Genomic DNA, 20,025 nt, shown 5'->3' with positions numbered 1-20,025 from the left:
TATTTATTGTGTTTTTATCATTTTATGTTAATTGTATGCACCAACAACCAGAGCAAATTCCAGGTTGGTGTAAACCTACTTGCCAATAAATACATTCTGATTCTGGATATAGGTCATTAGAAAGAACTCCCATGGGCGTTAGAAACTGGTGACATCACATTGGCAGTCATGACATGATTTGCCCCGAGACTGTTCTGTGGATCGGGAAAAAAAAGCACATCTGACTTTGTATTTGTTGTATAAAACACTTTATGCTAACACACCTTTGAAATTATCTATGTTGCAAGACCTCAAGCTGCTAGGCTTAAGACAAGTGAAGGAAAGACAATTTCTAGAAATATGAATTGATTATTCTCGGTGCTCAGAACAGCAACTCGCTGATAAACATCCATAAACTACAGTACAATAAGGGAATAAGTCACAAACAAAGGTTGTTGACCCCAAAGAGGTCTGGCTACTCAGAGCTGCCTTTACAAATCAGTGGCAGTTTCTGCTGCCACCGGAAGTGCCCCTCACGAGCTGCCACTGCCACGACTCGGGCTCGCTGTCTCTCGTTTGGGGACCGATCGGACGTTTTTATTTATCCGATGTCTCCAACCTGACTCTGCGGGAATTTGTGGAGCCTCGACCGCTGTCTGTGACCCGCTAGCCGACGGTGTTCGCTCCCCTTCCTCTGAATGGTAAACACCAACCCCCTTTCTGAATCAAACCAAGCTAACTTAGCTAGCGCGTTTGTTATTTTTGTACTAACGCCACTAAAACGCTGTGTTTTCATCAACCTGCTGCGTTTGTCGCTAGCTTCGCGATGCTAACGCTGCTTAGTCACGGATAGTTTGTCCCTCGCAGCTTTAGCGCGACCAGCGCGCTAATCAGAGCCGCGCTAAATTAGCCGAGATGCTCGGGTTTGCGTCAACTTTTTACCATCACGTTTAAAGTTAGCACCGAGCGGCTGTTAGCGGGCTAAGCAGCGCCAGCCCCGGCCACACAAACAGGCTCCGCAACTTTGGCGACTCGTTAGCATGAAGGTGGTTGACATTTATTAGTTGTGTTGATCGATATGTTGGTCGCGGGGAGGTTAATCGGTTGATGGTCACAGTGGCGTTAACCAGTGGACTAGCTCACAGGGGGGGGGGGTAGCCCGTGTTGCCATGGGGACTGTTTGACCCGGGTTAGGCTCTGGATGGAGTTGCTAACCTAGTTTAAAGTTTTCCACAAAGAGAAACTTCACTAGTAGCCGCGGGTTGACTCCAGCTTGCGGCTGCATCCTCCTGACAGGTAAGCTAGCGGTTAGCCTGCGTCTGTTCCAGGGGTAAATTAAATCCCGCTGCGTGGTGGAGGGGAACGGGGCATCGTTTGTGTTCTCACCCGGGAACCTCAGCGGGCTACACACACACACACTCACAACAATAACACAACCGTAACGCCTGCTAACGGTCCGCTCACAGGGAAACTAGTGAGCTACACGATCACCGTGAGTGAGAGGTTGTTTCTCTGGAGGGTGAACGTTGGCTGTCGGTAAGAAATGATGCCACCACGAGCACTTTAAACCTGATCTGAAGTGATTTACATTAGCTCTAACTGCAGTATGTGACAAGTACCTGTGTCAAGATTAGATAAACCTTATTTAATGTTGTTTGTTTCAGTGACAGTGAAGTGTTTCCATCTTCATTTCTAGCGTGAGACGTCAACTAAGTTTCCTGAGCTGCAATCTGGGCTGTTTGTCTCAAATTGTTGACCAAAGTTTGCAGCAGGCCATTAAGCAGATGCTGGGATGTTTTACTAACGTGTTACATACTTTTATAAGTAAAATAATTACATTTACTTATAATGAGTTGAATCTTGCAGCATATTCACAAATTTAAAGGTGCAATGGTTAACATGTGTCTATAGCAACATCCTTTGGCAAAAAAGAGCAACGTGATCAGACATTTCTAGAACAACACATAATAGACAAGAATCTGCATCACACGTGAAATCAGATCCGCAAGTGGAGAGCAAGATGAGGTGAGAGGAAAGTAGTACTGGAGAGTAAATGCACTGCAGATTAATAGATTCATTCGAGGTCGTGTGTCGGGTTATAAACAGTTCTTGAGTTGCCTCAGCAAACCTGAACTATCTTGCGAAGCAGACAGACAGGTTCCTTTATTGTGTCATTGCACAACAAGGTACCAACAAAAGGTGTAACAATCCACATGTGCACTCACACAATGTCCTTCTTTTGTCTACTGTTTTTTAATGCGCACTTATAAAAGTTGTTGTGTGTTCTGTCCTTTCTGTGTGAGTTGACCACTGTGCTTTTTTTTTGTTTTGAATTCCCAGCAGTAACTGAGAGTCATGGCAACCGGAGGCGCTCCTTTCGATGACAGTTCAGAAGAGCTACACAACTGGACGGTAACCAATGGCAGTCTGGAAGACAGACTCAACAACATGGTGAGGGCTGGATAGAAATTTATAGAACCTATTAACAAATGGCAGTTTTTACATACTGTTACACTTGTGGGACCCTTTAAACTTTTATTACACAGCCATTATTACTAGAGCTGTGGCTGCCATGGCTTATTGGGGCCACAGTATGTCTGAAAGGAACAGTCAACACATTTTATCCCAATTAAAGTAAACACAAATTGTAATAAACTATGTATTTTCTTTTTTTTGTTGTTGTTCAGGACTGGGGTGTGCAGCAGAAGAAAGCCAACCGCTCCTCAGAGAAGAACAAGAAGAAGCTGTCGGCTACAGTGGTGGAGAGCCGCCTGACTAATGATATCTCACCCGAGTCCACCCCCGGGGCCGGTCGCAGGAGAGCCCGCACTCCTCATTCTTTCCCACACATCAAATACACAACCCAGATGTCTGTCCCGGACCAAGCTGAGCTGGACAAGCTGCGTCAGCGGATCAATTTCACAGACCTGGATGAGGTGAACATCCGACGTATCCCATTAGAAGTATTTTGTTTAGCTCATTGTGGTCAATTTATGTCCCAGTCATCCGTGTCCTCATGACTCAGGATCGCTGGCTCCTTTTGCTGCTGTTGACTGCTGACAGTCAGTGAAGTAACACAACACAATTAAAAAAATGACAGTAAGCTCTGAGAGAAATGTGTGATCTTGTTGTGATGGTTGTGTAATTAGAATGTTTTTGTCTAAATCACTGTAGGGCAAAGTTTTAATGAGCACGCCCTGATCTAAGCTGTATTAATGTACCAGCAAGTGTCCAAAACCTCCCCTGCACTTAGGAAGCGATGCTGTACAACACAACGCTCATTCCTACCGTCTGTAGATGCCTAACAATCTTATCACACTACTAAATACAATTGCAGTAATTTTTCAACAAATAAATGCCATGCACTGCTGTGATCCTCCAGCAGCCAGTGGAGGAAGTGCTATCGGAATGTTTTTCATAGTTTAGTACGGAGTTGTGTATTTGACCTTGTTCTGTCCCAGCAGTGGAAGAATATCAGACAAAGCAGTGAAAGAATGAAAGGATATGCAAACTTTGCTGAGGGAAGAAACAACACAGTGAATCCATTACAGAACATTAAAGCTACCACCTTGATTGATAAAGCTGGAGTCAGAGGACTTTTTCAATAAGTTCACTGTCGTGTCATTATTTTTACTGGACTAGTTATATAATGTTTACCTGCATATGTATAGATGGAAGACAAAACAAGATGGTTTGTAGCACGCTTCAAGGCCACTGTAGTTCGCCTTCTGGCTTGGAAGTAGATGCTGAGGTGTAGTGGACAGTTTGTTGCAATGTACAACTTCACCACTAGGCGCCACTAAATCCCACACACCTGACCTTCAACAAACAGAATTAAATCTCTCATTTTGGCTTAAAATCTACTAAAATGCATAACTTAAATCTATTTTAAAGGTCTGGTACAGAACAAAACCTGTAGCAAAACCATAGCAATTACAGTATTTGATGTTTTTTAAAAGAAATTGCATGAGCAGATTTGTAAGTTGTGATTTGTCTGAATCTTCTTCTATTCTTACACAGCGGAGCATCGGCAGTGACTCCCAGGGGCGTGTCACAGCGGCCAACAACCAGCGGCAGTTAGCTGGAGAGCACAAGAAGCCCTACAACTTCCTACCTCTGCATGTCAACACTAACAGGAGCAAGGAGCTGCTGCCTCCCTCCTCCTCTGCCCCGGCCACTCCAGCCATCACGAAGGAAACCAAGAAGCAGAGCCCAGGATTCAGGGAGACGTTAACCCCTGTGATTCCTACCAAGGAAACACCCAGGCTCAGCCTCGGGGGCGCCGAGAGAGGGCCCTTCGTGCACCGAGCCTATGGGAGAGGGGATCCACAAGTAGACAGCAGCCAGGTAATATTGTGTGCTGTAGTTTGTGAAAATTTGATTTTAATATCTTGTTGTCTGAGGATTCCGTGGAACAATGTTTGTCTCAAAAATCCACAACAAAGTTGGTGCTAGTCCATCAAGCAGATGCTGAGATGTTTTACTGAATAAGTAAAATAATTAGAGTAATCCTTTGTAATTTACTGATATACTCCTTTATTGTCATTGCGCAACAGAGTACAACACAATTCAGTAGTTATCCACATGTGCTCTCACACATACCAGACAATACATATAGATATGAGCTATATAAAGCTTCAATAGTTCCTGAGAAACAGCTGTCTAGTTCAGGGGGTCTGGAAATGTATAACATCAGCAAATATACAGTAGGAGTCTAGACTGTTAATAAAGTGCAGTCAGTTACTGACATTGATGAACCCCCTGTCATTTTGTACAAAGACTAAACAACATATTAGTGATTATAACTGAAATTAATACATTTTTGCATGTCCATATGGTGAAAGCCTGTGTATCACTGCTCTCAGACTTCTACTGGGAAACCAGAACTAGGATAAATGTGAGCGAGAGGCTGCAGCTGAAACTTGTCTGTATTTAGGGCAATTTATAAATATGCCACCCTCGGTGCCCAGTGAGTTTTGCGCCCAACCCCCTCTCTGCCCTTGTTTAGCTGAGTCTGAGCCGCGGCTACAGATGCTAGCTCATTTCCCCTCACGTCCGTCTTTGTCCTCTCCTCGTGTGCTCCTCTGAAACCCACACCCATACACCGCCCACCTTTCTCTGCACGGTCTCAGGTGGTGAGCAAGCTGATCCAGATCCGGGAGTACATCAGCAAGGCCAGCTCCATGCGGGACGACCTGGTGGAGAAGAACGATGTGCCGGCCAACGTGGAGCGTCTCTCTCACCTCATCGACCACCTCAAGGAGCAGGAGAAGTCTTATTTGCGGTTCCTGCAGAAAATGCTGGTAAGTTTATCCCCTTAAAAGCTGGTTTCCTTTAGAGAATCTACTTTTGTGCCTCACTTCTAACTATATCAGACAAACTATTTAAATTTGACTTAATGTGCTGTGTCATATGCAAAGTAGGTTTCTTATCTAACTAATAGCTCAAGTGCAACCTGTTATTCTTGGTTTCCAGGCAGCCTGCCACATGTATTTTTAATGACTGTCTTTCTCTGTGGCCTGAAACAGTCCAACAGCGGAGTCATGTTTCATGGGGTGATAGATTTGGGACGTAGCATAGCACCTTGTTTGGCTGTGGGACATTTTTTGATGATATATACACAATTGTAAGACTGAAATTCACTGGCTCTTCTCCATCTCTATACCAGGCAAACATATTTTGTTTTATTCATGCCTCTGTAGTTTTGTTTGAGTGAGACTGTTCTCTGTCTTTAGGCACGGGAGAATGAGGAGGACGATGTAGGGACCCTGGATTCTGCCGTGGGCTCAGGTTCCATGGTAGAGAGCACTTCTCTTAACATTGAGGTCCGCTCTTCTGATGCCTCAAATGCTATGGTGTGTACATTTGTTATGGACTGTTGGTAATGCTCTGTTGACAGTAGTATTACAATTGTAATTCCATGTTGTCTTTAAATTCTGACATGAGGAAGTGGAACCAAAGCACTCTGTCCCTGCTTTGCCCTTTTCACTGCACGTGTTCTCTGATTATTTGCTTTGTCGATATCTGACTATTCTCTTGTACCATTTCTGCAGTGTTGCTCTTGTGGGCTTTGGTAGACTCAGTGTTTTAAACAGAGTGTGGGTGTAACTTTTCATAGGGCGGGAGGTCAGAAGTTGTGCGCGCTGACCAGAAGGAGGAGTTGGAGAATCTCCGTAAGCAACACGAGCTGCTGAAGAAGATGCTGGAGCAGCAGGAGCAGCTCAGGGCCCTGCAGGGCCGCCAGGAGGCTCTGATGGCCATGCAGCACAGCGCAGAGCAGGCAATGGCTGTGATTGAAGACACTGGTGAGATGCACACTAACTAACATAGTCACTGACATGGTCACAGACTAATGTCATGTGCTGAGTTGAGGAAGATCATTCACACTCAAAGAAATACTTTTATTGCATGTTGGAATGTAACTGGAATACTTTTAACATGTATATAATATAATATAACATAAAACTTAATTTGTACAGCACCTCCATCGTCTTAAAATGACCAAAATGTTGCTTGGATCAGCAGTGAAATCCTAGAATCCTAGAACAAGAATTGTATGACTCAAATAATTCTGAACTTGACTCTGTGTTTATTTACGCTTTTCTGTGTTTAAATTCCTTTTGTACGTTTTGTTCTTGTCACTAGTTGTCACAGAAACCACAGGCAGTGTATCCGGCCTGAGCATCACATCAGAACTGAATGATGAATTAAACGATTTGATCCAGCGGTTCCACAACCAGCTACATGACTCTCAGGTATAGTAAAGACAGCTGGGCGGCCATATTCTCCATGAAAAATACCATTATGTCATCTATTAAATATTTCATGCAGTCTAAGAAAGAAATGCAATTTGTACAATTTTGTAAAGAACTTTGTCTATTAGGTTGGCATGAACAGCCACAGTCTGTCTCTTCCCCCTGACAAGTCTCGTTTGTGCTTTCACATTTTTTATTTTTATCAAGAAATATAACGTAATTGTTAAATTAAGATACGGAAGTTATAATTAAACACTTTCATTATCTATGTCCTTTAGACTAAAGCGGTGCCAGACAACCGTCGCCAGGCGCAGAGTCTTTCCCTCTCCAGGGAGCTGGGCTGGTCCAGGACTCCCCAGGCTGTGGGCCCACCTCAACACAGGCCACTGCTCCACTCGGCCTCCGGCCCACACACTGGACTCGACACTGGAGCCACAGCTGCCACTGTCAAACTCACCAAGCTCCAAGAACTCCACGACAAAAAGCAGACTATGGACAAGATCCTGCAGGAGCTGCATTCACTGAGAGACCAGACTCTCAACAATAACTCAAGTAAGAATATTGCTTATTAGAACATTCTGTAACATCTCTTCCTGTGAATTGTTGATGAGCATCATGTGGCTCCCTGCAGGTCGTGGCCTATCGGCACAGTTCAGCCTGAGTATTGGAGGATCTTCAGATGGTGCAGCTGCTCTGAGCACTAATGGGGCCTTGGCTTCCACTTCCTTTCATCCTTCCCTCGCACAACACCAGGACAGCGCCAACTCCACAGACAAGCTCAGGTACGCTCAAAACTACTCCCAGCTCCTAGAAGTTTAATTGGAGTGTTGTGTATTAGCAGCATTGTGTTGTAGATTGCCTGCTGTGTAACACAGGGTGGAACAAAACATACTTTGTGTTACATTTCTGTTAATAGAGACATTGCTCGGGTTTGCTTCACAAAATCTGAAATTGTTATACATACATTTTATTCACATATTTTCTGTTCCAATTTTCCACCCCCCACAGGAAGCTGAAGGAGGTCCACAAGCGTTTGAATGAGCTGCGGGAGTTAGTCCAGTACTACGAGCAGACGTCTGATATGATGGTGGATGCCGTCAACGAGAACGTGAAAGAGGATGATGATGAGGAAGATGAGGAAGATGAAACGGAGGACGGCTCTATATTTGAAGTCATGTTTGACTCTGAGCAGGAGAACCGCCAGCCTGTGACTAATATCAGGTGAGGGTGTAAATAAATGAATTCATTTTAAATGTCAGAGGAGGAAAAAGTCAAACTGGGATTACAGCATGATTCCACTACTGGCGTATAACATAAGAGATTCTGCATGTGATCTTTAGAAACCCACAGCGCAGAGGGAACTGGACAGACCTGAACAGCCTGAGCAACGGGCGCAGTGTCCGGAGCAGTGGTACCAACAACCGGGACGGCCGACTCAACACTGAGTGTGAGATCAACAACCGGTCAGCAGCCAACCTCCGCAGCTTCAAACTTCCCTCAGCCATAGGTACTCACATGGACACACTGAGTGTTTGCATAAAAACAAAATTAAAATTTAACATGTAAAGGGTTTTTACGTGACATGACTTTATAGACCAACAGAAACTCAATATTTCTATTGCTTTGCTCCCATTTAGAGTGCCAGTACAACAGGGACACTCCTTATAACCAGGTGAACCATGAGGTTGAAGACGAGGAAAGTCTCGATCAAGACGCCGGGGCTCAGGCTGCGGCTCCAGACAGCGAAGCATCGGGGTCCAGTCGGAGGAGCAGCCTGGGGAACAATGGAGGATTTCCCCAGAAGGTCCATCGTCAGACGGCGAAGCAGAAACTCCGGCAGCTGCAGGAACTGGTCGCCATGGTTCAGGTGAGACTAATGTACTGTGTCCTGTCCCTGTAGTGTGGTTGTGGGTTTTCTAAATGGTCACAATGTAAAATAAAGCATGGTTTTTAAAGAGGTAGTATAAAGTGTTGGCTCTGAAATTCCTGACTTTGTTGACTCCTGTTTATACCATCAAACAGACGTTGCTTTCATGGTCAGATTTGCAAACCTGTTTTTACAGTGTGTGTTTCTGCCTCCATCAGAGTGATGACACAGATGCTACAACAGCTAACGAGGATGAGGTTTTACACCAACAGCCGAATAACACCAGAGCTGCTGCAGCGAGACCACTGGGATCTGGATCCAAACAGAATTCCAGAGACCTGACTCTCTCCAGCAAGGCCAGGTACAGATTATGCAAGACCTGAAAAAAGCCTGTTTGACACTTTTTCCAAAACATTATTTTCAGTATATTCTGTTTATTTCTTGTCATTGTGTTTTTAAAAGTTGGTTAATTCATATTGCATTAAAAACTACCTTGGACGCAGGGAGAAGTTGTATGAGGAGAAGCTGCTTCAGCAGAAACACGAGTTGAAGCAGCTCCACGAGGAGCGTCAGAGACTCACTGAAATTCAAGGCAAGATCCACGACCTCCAGTGGGCTTGTCCCGACCTCCAGGTATTTCACACACACAGGTTTCCTGTCATTCTCCATGAAAGTAAACTAGGGTTTCAGAATAGGTGGAACTGATATTAGACTTGAAACATGTTGTTGAATGGTCCACCTCATTTGAAGCAGTTTTATCAGACCCACCTGCAGGATTTTAAATAATCATCACCTCAGTTTGGACTTAAGCTTTGGATTCATGGTACGATTATAGGACTGCAGTAGTTTGAGCTAAATTTACTCATAATCTGGAAACTCTGTGTGAAACTGTTAAACCTGTGGTTTATGTATTTGTTACTTATACTGTGAATATCCATATCTTTGTAGTCATCGGTGTCCAGCACAGTGAGTCAGCAGGGTTTGCTGAAGAAGGTCCCAGTTGCAGTTTCCACTCCGGCCACTATCAAGACTTCTTCATCATCCGGACTGAAATCCAACTCGGGTGTCCTCAAACCCACTGCTCCAGAAGCAGCTACGTCTTCAGTCACTGACAATGAGGTAACACCCTCGACCACAACGAGTCAATGGTCTAAATGGGATCTGGACCTTCAGAATTCACTCCCCTTTGTTCTTGCCTCGCCAGCAGCTCTGGTCAGAGATGCGACGCCATCAGATCCTGAGGGAAGAACTGCGCCAGCGCAGGAAGCACTTAGAGTCCTTGATGGCTGAACACCAGAGACGTAGTGGCGTCGGGGATTCTCTTCGCCGGACCGATGACCAAGACAGCCTTGCTACGCCCTCGCTGACGGTCAGCAGGGATGAAAGGTATGAGGCATATTGTTCCAGGGGCTCGTCTCATAAATGTCCATGTTATAAGTTTTTAGCTTTATTTTATTTTTGGTATTTCTTTGTTTATGTAGAGCACTTCTCACTCATTTTATTTAACTGATAAAAGGGATTTGAACTTATCAGTCATCAACAAACGACTAAATGTTTTACCATTTTGCTGACGTGTTTTTAGGACCATGGCAACCTGGGGTTCCTCTCCGTGCCCCCTCGATGGTGATGATGATGATGACGACGAAGATGATGATGATGATGATGAATATCACACAGAGATAGGTGCAGAGGAGGAAGACGAGCAGGAAGCATGTGCAGACAGCACCTCTGATGACGACATCCACATCTACCTGTCAAGCAGGAACCAGGGCTCTTACAGTAACAGGAATAATCAAGGAAGGTGAGATACACTGGAGCCAGTATGAATGATGTATCTTTCTATTTCTGATATCTATAGGATGTATTTTAAAACCCCTTGCTCTCTTCTCTGTGTTTCCAGTAACCTAAAGCCTCCACCAGCTTTCTCAGGTGAGTGTGGTAGAAATCTTCATAACAAGACGAAGGTCAAGCAGCAGCAGCAGCAGCAGCCGCAGCCGCAGCCGTCAAGGAGTTTGAACCAGTCTGCAAACCAACATGGAGGAACGCGGCGGCAGGAAAACCTCCGCTGGGCTTCAGAGCTGTCCTTCGCTGAGGGCTCGTCTCCCTGGCAGGATCAGATCAGCCAGCTGCAGAGACAGCTGGATTTCAGCACCGGGATGTGTCAGACTCTCCTGCAGGACCAGCAGGTCGGTGCACTGAACAACAACATACACACACAGTAATAAATGGTTAATGGTCACAAGCCGGCATTTCTTCTTCTTAATTGGAAATTTCAGTCGATTTTCTTTCTCTTCGAAAATAAAACGAAAAAGTAATTAACCTTTTGTGTTTTTCTCTTCCCACAGACCCTGTCCTACATGTTGCAAACCATGCTGACGAGTCAGTACAACGCGTTACCGAACAACCTGCCATCGCCACAGGTCCAACTGGTCATGCACCAGCTCAACCAGTGCTACACGCAGCTGGCTTGGCAGCAAAACAACATACAGAGGTGAAGGCAATAGCCTACATACACACACCACTTTATTTGTAACAAGTGGTGCATCTTTTTCAATGTCAAACTTCTCTTCCAGACTAAAGCAGGTCCTGAACGACCTCCTTTGCCAGCAGCAGCAGCAGCAACAACAACAACAACAACAACAGCAGCAGCAGCATCAACAACAGCAGCAGCAGCCATCTTCTTCAACAGCAGGTTGGCAGACACAGAAGCAGAGTTCATCTCAGGGATCCAGCTCGGCTCCCTCGGCATCTCCTGGCGTCTTCCCCTTCTCCTCTGCCCTGCATCCTAATACCAACAACATGTCTACAGCTGCCATGTCCCTGTTCCCTCCCAGTATGGCAAATTTCATTCTCAAACAAATTATTTTTGGACAGACCAGTCATAGATGTTTTTTGGTTTTGAAGTAGTGTAGAGTTTATAGCTTTTTTGGATCATTACTGCACCAGCATTATCTAATACAGTAATTGTTTTCATTCACTCTACAGGCTTCAACATGTATCCACTGTTCCCTGCTCCCATGGCTGAGTTCCCTCAGGATGCAGCAGGTCACGCTGCGTCCGAGCACCAGAAGCAGCAATTAGACCCCAACACTTCAACCAAAACCGAGTACATGAGTTTCCCTCCTCCGCTGCAGCGCTCTCCTCTTAACAAGACACCAGAAAGAGGGTATGTCCCTCCTACTTTGCCTTAAAACACTTTTTTTAATTTAATCATCTAACATTGTGGTCTGTATATTTATTTGTCTTCATGATCTACGTCTTTTAGAGCTCCTGGCTGGCTCAACACCTCCTACGCCAACAACACCGTCCAGACTCACCCGTCTAAAAATATCCCCCAAGAGTCGCTCCCCTCCTCTCCCACTTTTGGGAACCTCCTCTCCAGACCTCAAGACTTTGACCAGGCATCACTGGAGAGCTTCTCCAGCATGCCCGATTCTTTTGACCCCACCACTGTAACCAAGACTTTCAAGGCGGGGCGAAAGGCCTCGGCACAAGCCAACCTGGCCTCCCGGAGCAAGACTCCCAACACCAAGAGTCGTCGCAGGTGGACCAAAGGGCACAAGAAGAACAGCGAAGGTAAGAGGGGCTGAATGTGAGAATGCAAATCACAGAGTCACCGGGTGAAAGCTGAGTGAGTTTGGAGATTTCAACTCAAGTGACGATGTTTGTAATGCACAGCAGATGCAAAACAAACAAAAAAAGAATCGCATACCTCAACAAATATTATTAAATATGAGTTTTTTAGCGTTGTCACCCTGATGATGGCCGACACAGGTGTCAATGCGCTCTCCCTCGTGGTTTTCTTTAATTTGGCTGTGTGCTCCTCAGACAGTTACAGTGACAGCGTCAGCAGCACCGTGGACTTCATCCAGGAGAGGGCCCCCCCGACTCGTCCGAAGAACCAGAATCAGAGTCTGCTCGACAAGCTGACTCAAGAGAAACTAAACAGCAAGACGAAGCCTGGGAATAAAAGAAATGACCTCTCCTCTGGTATGGATAGAAATATCCCCAGTTAACGTTATGCACCAGCACTCATTTGTCTGTCAAATTTTTCTTTAATATCCACATTTGTTTTTTTTTACATCAAAATGTTTTTTTTTTATAAATGTAATTATTTCATTTTGTCATTTTACATCATTTTTATTTTCTTTGCTCGTTTGTCACATGTTTATTTTAATTCTGGGTCAAATTGCTTTGTCACTCTTAATTTATCTTACTCACAGCCTATGCTTGGAGGACACCCTTCCTCTCTAACAGAATTGCATGCACGGAAGCACCAGGTAAAGTCACAGTGCAAACCCAAGCATTGTTCAGTTTTGTGTCACCTAAACATCACATGCATGCAAATCTAAAACTGAAGCTTCTAAGTCTGAGGACTGTTTTCAGCCATGGAGGAGTTTCTGTAAATGACCGTTTTATTTCTCTTGAACCCAGATGCGAGCAGCGACTTCTCTCTGTTCGAGGCTCTGAGGGAAACCATCTACTCTGAGGTGGCCTCCTTGATTTCCCAGAATGAGTCCCGGCCCCACTTCCTCATCGAGCTCTTTCATGAGCTGCAGCTGCTCAATACCGACTACTTACGGCAGAGGGCGCTCTACTCCCTCCAGGTGAGCCTAGACACATGCATCTGCCTCCTGTTCCTCTGTGTGCAGAAAAAAACTGTTTGAATCTAATCAGAATATATTAATACTGGGTTCTAATTATCTATTATAATATAATATCCCAGCAGATCTATCCCTTGATTTGCCATTTAAGATAATTATTCATCAGATTCTAGGTCAGAAGAGTTTTTTTATGACAGAGTATCTTGGAGTAGTTACACAGAAGATTTAGATTTCTCCTATTAGGGCTGCCATCATAATTTTAAGCCTCTGGTCTTATTAGAAAGTCTGTGCTGTCTGTGCAGAACAGACCTTCAGGAGACAACAACCACAGACAATTAGGAGAATGGGTATTTCTTTAAATGGCAGACTGGGATTTAAGGACCAATGTAGAGTAACGCTGGCAGCTCCGAACTATTTTGGGTAACGTCTCTGAAACCATAGATATAAAGAGGAAGTGAGTGAATCACAAAAATAATACACACTTCTTTCCAATGAGTTCAGCCATTTTGTTGAACGTAAACAAGTTCTCATGAATTGTTCTTTATAAATCAGATTAGATCTGTTTTTCTTGGTAAATCTAATAATTCAGTGATACTATATTTAGCTTTGGCTGTAGTGTAAGATTATAGTTTGAAATTGAGGGAGATGTAGAGAATCCAAATCCTGCACAGGTGGTTTGGATAAGATTATCTTTTATTTTTTATATTTTGATTTAATCCTGTGTTTTTGCTTGTGTGATATAATCTGACTTTGATATTAGAACCACATGGGATCTGACCCTGGCCTCAGATCTTTCATTGCTAACTTCAGTCCGTGGTTACAAGCGTCTGTCTGTGTCTGTCTCAGGATATCGTGACTCGGCACCTGGCAGAGAAGAGTGCAGCTGAAGACCGGCTGCCCCCCCACGGTCCTGTGGTGTGGGCCGCAGGCTCCCACTCCGAGCAGATGCCCGAGAGTCTGGATACCAGTGATGCAGTAAGAGACGCATCATCGCCTCCCAGCATGAGAGTCCTCCATCCTGTTTCCTCTTGTCTCTTATTTTCTGTTTAAGCTGAAGCCTGTTCTGCAGTCTATTTGCAATCACTTACCCTTTTTTTTTACTTTCTATCCTACATCCTTCTTTCTAGATTTACATCTTTGATCAGTCTCTCTCTCTCAGACATTTCACCGTCCCTCTGTCTCTGCCCTGTCTCATGTCGTCAGTCCACGTCTCTCTCAGTTCTTTGATTTTAATTTTCCCTCACCCCATTTCATTGTCTTTGAAATCAACTTGACAGCGAAGCTTCAGACGCCGGTCTGTAGAGAAAATGACCCTCATCTCTCCATGTCTCTGTTTCCCAGATCAGACATGAATCCTTTGTTCTGGGCCAAGGTCCCCTGAGTTGTGCTAATTGGAGGCCAGGCCTTTTTCCTGTCTAAATGATGCCTTTGTTCAGGAGTCACGGATGAAATGTCTCACTCTCCATATTTGTAGAACAGCAGGAAAAGCTACCTTGGCTGTTGTTTAGCATTAACACTGTGAATTCTTAGGGTGCTGATTATTGCGTGGATCGGTGAATCATCCATTGTCTTATATTGAGAACAGCCTCAGAACAGATTGCTTGTGTTTTGCAGGAGGTGGTGGAGAAGAATGTGAACACACAGAACAGGATGAAGAAGCGGGATGATGGAGAGTCGGTGGACGACGCCAGCACCATGTCAACCTCCTCCAACCTGGAACCATTCGCCAGTGACGACCTGGGTATGGTTCTGCATGTGTGAAGCTTCTGATTTGGGTGAAGCCAGGGTTCAAAGCTGAGGAATCTGTCACTGTCCACATCTCCGTGTCGAGCTGATTTGCTTTGCCTATTGCCTTTTGACTGAGGTTCCCCCTGCCCAGTTATTCAAGCAGAGCTTCTCTGAGTGAACAATCCGTTTTAACACACAAGATCCACTCTACTATATCAGTATCATATTAACAAGCGAGGCCTGGGATGGTGTGTTTGATCCTCTAGTGTCAGCCTGGTTGTTCTGCAGGTCCATTAATATCCATCACTGTCTTCTCTCTCCTCTTGCTGCATTGATTTTTGAAATATTCATATCCCACTTCTGTTTCTCCCTGCTCTCCTCCCTCTCTACGCTGCTCCGATAGGCAACACGGTGTTTCATTTAGACAAAGCTCTGGCCAGGATTAGGGAGTATGAGCGCATGAAGCTAAATGCTGAATTTAACCCCGGCGCTGCAGGTGCAGGTGGCTCTGAAGTCTCACACGCTGAACATCCCTCTGCTAACCCTGCTCGACCCGTGGAAGGTACCCGACCCCCCTGTCCGCCTGCAACATGTGCAAAGAACTGTAGCGACTGTAGAGCACTGTGCTCTTTTATTAAGCTGATTTTTAACATCCTTTGTTAACGGTAACATTTTGTGTGTGAGCAGGAGCAGCAGCTGGAGACATGCGCTGTCCCCAGATCGACACGCAGCAGCTGGATCGTCAGATTAAAGCCATCATGGCAGAAGTCATTCCCTTCCTTAAGGTAGGGTCCCCCACACAGGCAGCTGCGGGAGAAACTCTGAATCAGACAAGCTGCTGCTGTAACAAATCCACCAAACTCTGCTTCTAATTATTCCTATTCTAAAGGTTTCCTGGCTGAATCAAAAATAAATTTCCTGTAGGAGATTTGATCTTATATCAATAATTTGTTTATACTGTGAACGTGAACAGTTCTTATATTCAGGGTTCCTACGGTCATGGAAAACCTGGAAAAGTCATGGAAATAAATATAAAGTCATATTTTCATGTCGTTCATTTACACTGAGTTTTAAATAATTCATATGCTTTTAAAGAAATGCGCTCAAAATATAAGCAGGCATACTTGGGTTTGTGTCATTTAAGGTTTAATGTATGCCTTGGGATTCTCATTGTTAGTTTAAATTCTACATGTCACTTTTTCTCATCTAAACAGAGATTTCACAAAAATGTTCGGTCATGGAAGTTTGGTTTAAAACTATTGAAAACTCATGGAAAAAGTCATGGAAATCCATTGGTCAAAATGTGTATGAACCCTGTATATTGTCTTCTGTTTTCTTTAACCAGGAGAACATGGACGAGGTGTGCTCCCTGCAGCTGTTGACGTCCGTGCGGCGCATGGTCCTTGCTCTCACGCAGCAGAACGATGAGAGCAAGGAGTTCGTTCGCTTCTTCCACAGACAGCTGGGAGGAATCCTGCAGGTACCACCGCCATCGCATTCCTCAAACCCCCCCGTGACGTGCGTGTGAGGGTCGTCTGTCTGACAGTTCTTGTATTTTGTTTCCGGCACCAGGACTCTCTCAGTAAGTTTGCGGGCCGCACTCTGAAGGACTGCGGAGAGGACCTTCTGGTGGAGATCTCTGAGATCCTCTTCAACGAACTGGCTTTCTTCCGGCTCATGCAGGATCTGGACAACGGCAGCTTCATCGCCTCCGCCGCCAAACAGAGGAATAAGAAGAGGACGGAGCAGCCGAGTAAAGAGAAGCTCCGTCTCAAGGTCAGTTGTTTGTTTTGTCTGTTTCTACTCAGCACTTTAATAATGTGATTAAAATTTACTCTGAACTGATTTTGAATGAAACTAATTGGAATCTTGTTAAATTATTTCCTGAATTAGGAAAATACAGCAGCTGGTGGGGATAAATCAGTTTCTCCTGTCTACTCAGATGAAGACAAGGTGAGTCTCTTTAATTCTGATACCATCAGTAACAGTTGATGCTTCAGTGAACTGTGTTAGCATAATCTCTCTTTTATTCTTTTTACTTCCAGGACCAGGATGAAGCCGAGCAGGAAAGTCATTCTGCACGACAGGAGTTTTACCTGCAGACGGAGATGAAGAACAACCGGAGCAGTGAAGCCTCGGAGGCCGAAGAGGAAGATGAAGGAGCGGGTCAGGGAATCCTTCTGTCAATCAGTGAGAGGAGTTTACTTTATGTCAAGAGCCCCTGAGATTACACAGGAAACAGTGTCTTACTAGATTTCTCTTTTCCTTCCTTTTTTCTTCAAAATAAAACTTTGCCTATCGAATAAATGAAAAAATGTCAGTCGTGCATTTTGTATTGTTTTCTGCAGGTCTCTCCAAAGCAGAGACCCAGGCTCTGACAAACTACGGCAGCGGCGAGGATGAGAACGAGGAGGAGGAAATGGAGGATTTCGAGGCCGGACCTGTCGATGTCCAAACCTCGCTTCAGGCTTCTGCTGACGGACAAGTGGAGCAGGAGGTGAGAGACACCGTTCATCTGATTTTCCATTAACAAGCACATTAGAAAAATAGTCTGATCTGTGTTACTGTGTCGTGTTCTAGGGGACAACGGCCGGTGAAACCCGGGAGACGAAACCTGGACAGTGGAGTTCAGCTAACAATGACGGTGAGTCCCCCTGGAGGCTTTCAGAGGAAAATCTCCAACTTGTAAACTTCAAATCTGGGTCGATCCAACTCGCACCAGTTGTTTACTCCGAATACCTTTAATCCCAAATCTTTGTCTTGCAGAAGTTAATGAAATGGTTGAGAATATGAATTGCACAGTGGATGAATGTAGCACAGCGGAGTGCCAGAGTCCCGAGGAGGAAGAGGAGGAGGAGGGTATAGAGGAGGCAGCTGCTGCTTCAGAAGAAAACACCACACTCTGTGATGTCCCCAAGAAGGCGTCCACTACGAGCAGCCCTGACTCTGACTCGCCCGTCATGATCAACGTAGACGTAAGTCCATTTTACATTTGTGGTCGTCCTATCGTTACTGAGATAGTTTGAAAGTAGAGTCTCTTCTTTCCTTCTTGTTGTTCTGTACTAATTTCTTTATTATCGATGCAGGAGGTGGGGTCAGGAAACACAAGTCAGAGGTCAGATGAGGAAGACTTTGTCAAGCTTGATGATTTACCATTGCAGCTCTCAGTGATGTGTGAGGTGTGTTATGGCTACACACACACACACACACACACACACATCTGACCACACATGATAGTTAACCTCACAGACACTTGATTGGAGATCAATCATTTGTCTGTCCTCTTGAGTACGTTATTTCTAATCTGCCTTTAGTTAATGTCTTCAAATTTCGACAGTTGTCACTGGGACCCAAAGATTACTGGTTAGATTGGAGTGGTCAATGGTCACATGATTCTAGAAATATGTCTGTAGAGTGGAACTGCACTGGTTTCTGTCATATAACCCCAGTGAGGTCTTTCTAGATTTTGTCAAGATCCATGAAAATGTCAATAAACAATCTCACAATGTTAAAGAGAGACAATAAAAGGTCAATTCCTGGATCGACCCCTTTGTTGAGGTCTCAGCCAAACTTGAATGGATTCTTTCTTGGCTCACGTTCCGTCCTTCCTCCGAGTCTCATAGAAATTAATTCTATAGTTTTTGAGTATCTGTGACCGGGATGAAAGTGAAACCTCCTTGGTGATGGACGTAATTAATGTACATCTGTAAAAAGCCATTCCTTTAATCCAGTGGATGTTGTGTGTTTGTGCTGTGATGTCAGGAGGAGCTTCAGAAGCGGATCGTGGAGGAGCAGCAGAACAACAACCTGTCGGTGGAGATCCTGGGCGGGAACACGGAGTCGCTGACGGTGCTGGTGGGGAACGCTCAGGCGCTGAAGAAACCAGGTGAGGCTCCCAGTCCCTGTCGCTCAGGATTACAGTTTGTTTGTGCTGTTGCTAAACACAAAAGCCAAGCCACCGTATCTCGGTACCGTGTTTAAATGTTTTTCGTCTTTTTTTTTTCCAGACACTGTCGATGCCAAGAGTCTGTGAGGAAACACAAGGGCGACTTCTCAAAGTCTACTGTTTTTAGCAACACTATGATTTCACCATTAATCTGTTCCAGTTTTATGATTGTTGATTCTTTAAATCTGCTAGTTCAAAAAAAAAGACAGAAAATAGAAACGGCTCTAAATACTGGTCACTGGTCACAAGTTTGCTGACTCACACACACACACACGTACACACACACTAAATAAAACTAGACATCATCAACACTTAGCGAATTTTATTCATGGTTGCTTTATGTCATTTACTGTTACCGGGGGGGCAGGGTTTGTTTCTAAGCTGCTGATTTCTGACGGTTCAGTCTCCGTTGGATCTGAAGTCTCTTCCTCGGTTCTGGGATCAGTTTGACAAGAGTAGCGATTTCAGTTTTTTTTAAATGTTTTATTTGTGTCGCCTTACTCTTGTACAGTCGTCGTTTCTGCACTTGACTTCTAGTTCTGAAGAGATTAGAGTTTGATGGGAGTTCAGATGCAGCCGGTCTCGTTTCTCCAGCTTAAACACTTGTTCCCTGATGAGCTCACACTTTACTTTTTATCCCAGTTTTCTTCTGTCAATGTTTAGTTTCCAGTGACTTTTTTTGTTTTTCCATGTTATTAATTTGTTGACTCCTGTCATAAGTTTTAATTAATAAAATACTGGAACCTTGAAAGGATGGTGTGACTCTTTCAAATGCTGATTCAACATCATGCCTTTCTTCTTTAGAAGGGGAGCTACTCCCCTGTGTGTCATACGTATCAGCTGCTCTCAAATGTTAATGTCATCAAGGGTTATATTAACAAGGCAAGTCCACAGGTTTACTGTATGTACAATATTACATCATTTAAAAACTGTCTTTGTGCCTCTCGGTTAAAATCTAGTTTTGAGATGTATTTAAATCAAATCAGTTTTAGCTCGGCAGGACTGGTTGGTTTTAAAACAGACTGTTAATAAAGATGGATGACGCATCTCCACTTCCTCCTCTCGCTTCCTCTCGCCAAAAAGCCTCAGCTGTTACTGCATCAAATAACTCTAATCATATCCGTTGAAAATAACAATGATCAGCTC

At 44.5% G+C, this 20,025-nt stretch overlaps 1 protein-coding gene across 7 annotated transcripts; it reads left to right on the top strand.

The window, feature by feature from the left end:
* The first annotated feature begins 521 nt into the window (after nucleotides 1-521).
* Nucleotides 522-19,630, top strand: pcm1 (pericentriolar material 1). 7 transcript variants are annotated; one of them, XM_062388130.1, is made up of 40 exons: nucleotides 522-680; nucleotides 2,320-2,430; nucleotides 2,667-2,915; nucleotides 4,000-4,326; nucleotides 5,112-5,282; nucleotides 5,715-5,834; nucleotides 6,098-6,284; nucleotides 6,625-6,734; nucleotides 7,013-7,286; nucleotides 7,366-7,516; nucleotides 7,743-7,955; nucleotides 8,075-8,241; nucleotides 8,372-8,601; nucleotides 8,820-8,962; nucleotides 9,105-9,234; nucleotides 9,550-9,720; nucleotides 9,809-9,987; nucleotides 10,184-10,402; nucleotides 10,502-10,787; nucleotides 10,947-11,092; nucleotides 11,175-11,434; nucleotides 11,587-11,767; nucleotides 11,867-12,177; nucleotides 12,430-12,591; nucleotides 12,825-12,881; nucleotides 13,036-13,208; nucleotides 14,052-14,180; nucleotides 14,820-14,946; nucleotides 15,337-15,495; nucleotides 15,621-15,718; nucleotides 16,279-16,413; nucleotides 16,506-16,709; nucleotides 16,827-16,886; nucleotides 16,979-17,123; nucleotides 17,282-17,430; nucleotides 17,514-17,577; nucleotides 17,700-17,908; nucleotides 18,020-18,112; nucleotides 18,696-18,819; nucleotides 18,941-19,630. In XM_062388130.1, the coding sequence occupies exons 2-40, from the start codon at nucleotides 2,335-2,337 to the stop codon at nucleotides 18,964-18,966; spliced, it is 6,435 nt and encodes a 2,144-aa protein (XP_062244114.1). In that variant the 5' UTR covers nucleotides 522-680; nucleotides 2,320-2,334; the 3' UTR covers nucleotides 18,967-19,630. The 7 variants fall into 7 exon arrangements, with proteins under 7 accessions (XP_062244114.1, XP_062244116.1, XP_062244113.1 ...); XM_062388132.1 differs by having other exon boundaries at nucleotides 9,806-9,987; nucleotides 15,430-15,495; XM_062388129.1 differs by having other exon boundaries at nucleotides 9,806-9,987; nucleotides 17,703-17,908.
* Nucleotides 19,631-20,025: the final 395 nt, after the last annotated feature.

Source organism: Platichthys flesus, chromosome 5 (genome assembly GCF_949316205.1).
Source record: "Platichthys flesus chromosome 5, fPlaFle2.1, whole genome shotgun sequence".
In the NCBI taxonomy this organism is placed as follows: Eukaryota; Metazoa; Chordata; class Actinopteri; order Pleuronectiformes; family Pleuronectidae; genus Platichthys; species Platichthys flesus.
Note: the sequence above shows the minus strand (reverse complement) of the source record. Positions and strands in the feature narration are given on the sequence as shown.

Bases quoted from the DNA above. Each gene is read 5' to 3' on its own strand.
- pcm1 (XM_062388127.1), top strand. From the start codon at position 2,335: ATGGCAACCGGAGGCGCTCCTTTCGATGACAGTTCAGAAGAGCTACAC. The intron at 8,963-9,104 runs GTACAGATTATG...CCTTGGACGCAG, and splicing joins ACTCTCTCCAGCAAGGCCAG to GGAGAAGTTGTATGAGGAGA. The intron at 12,592-12,824 runs GTATGGATAGAA...TCTTACTCACAG, and splicing joins AAGAAATGACCTCTCCTCTG to CCTATGCTTGGAGGACACCC.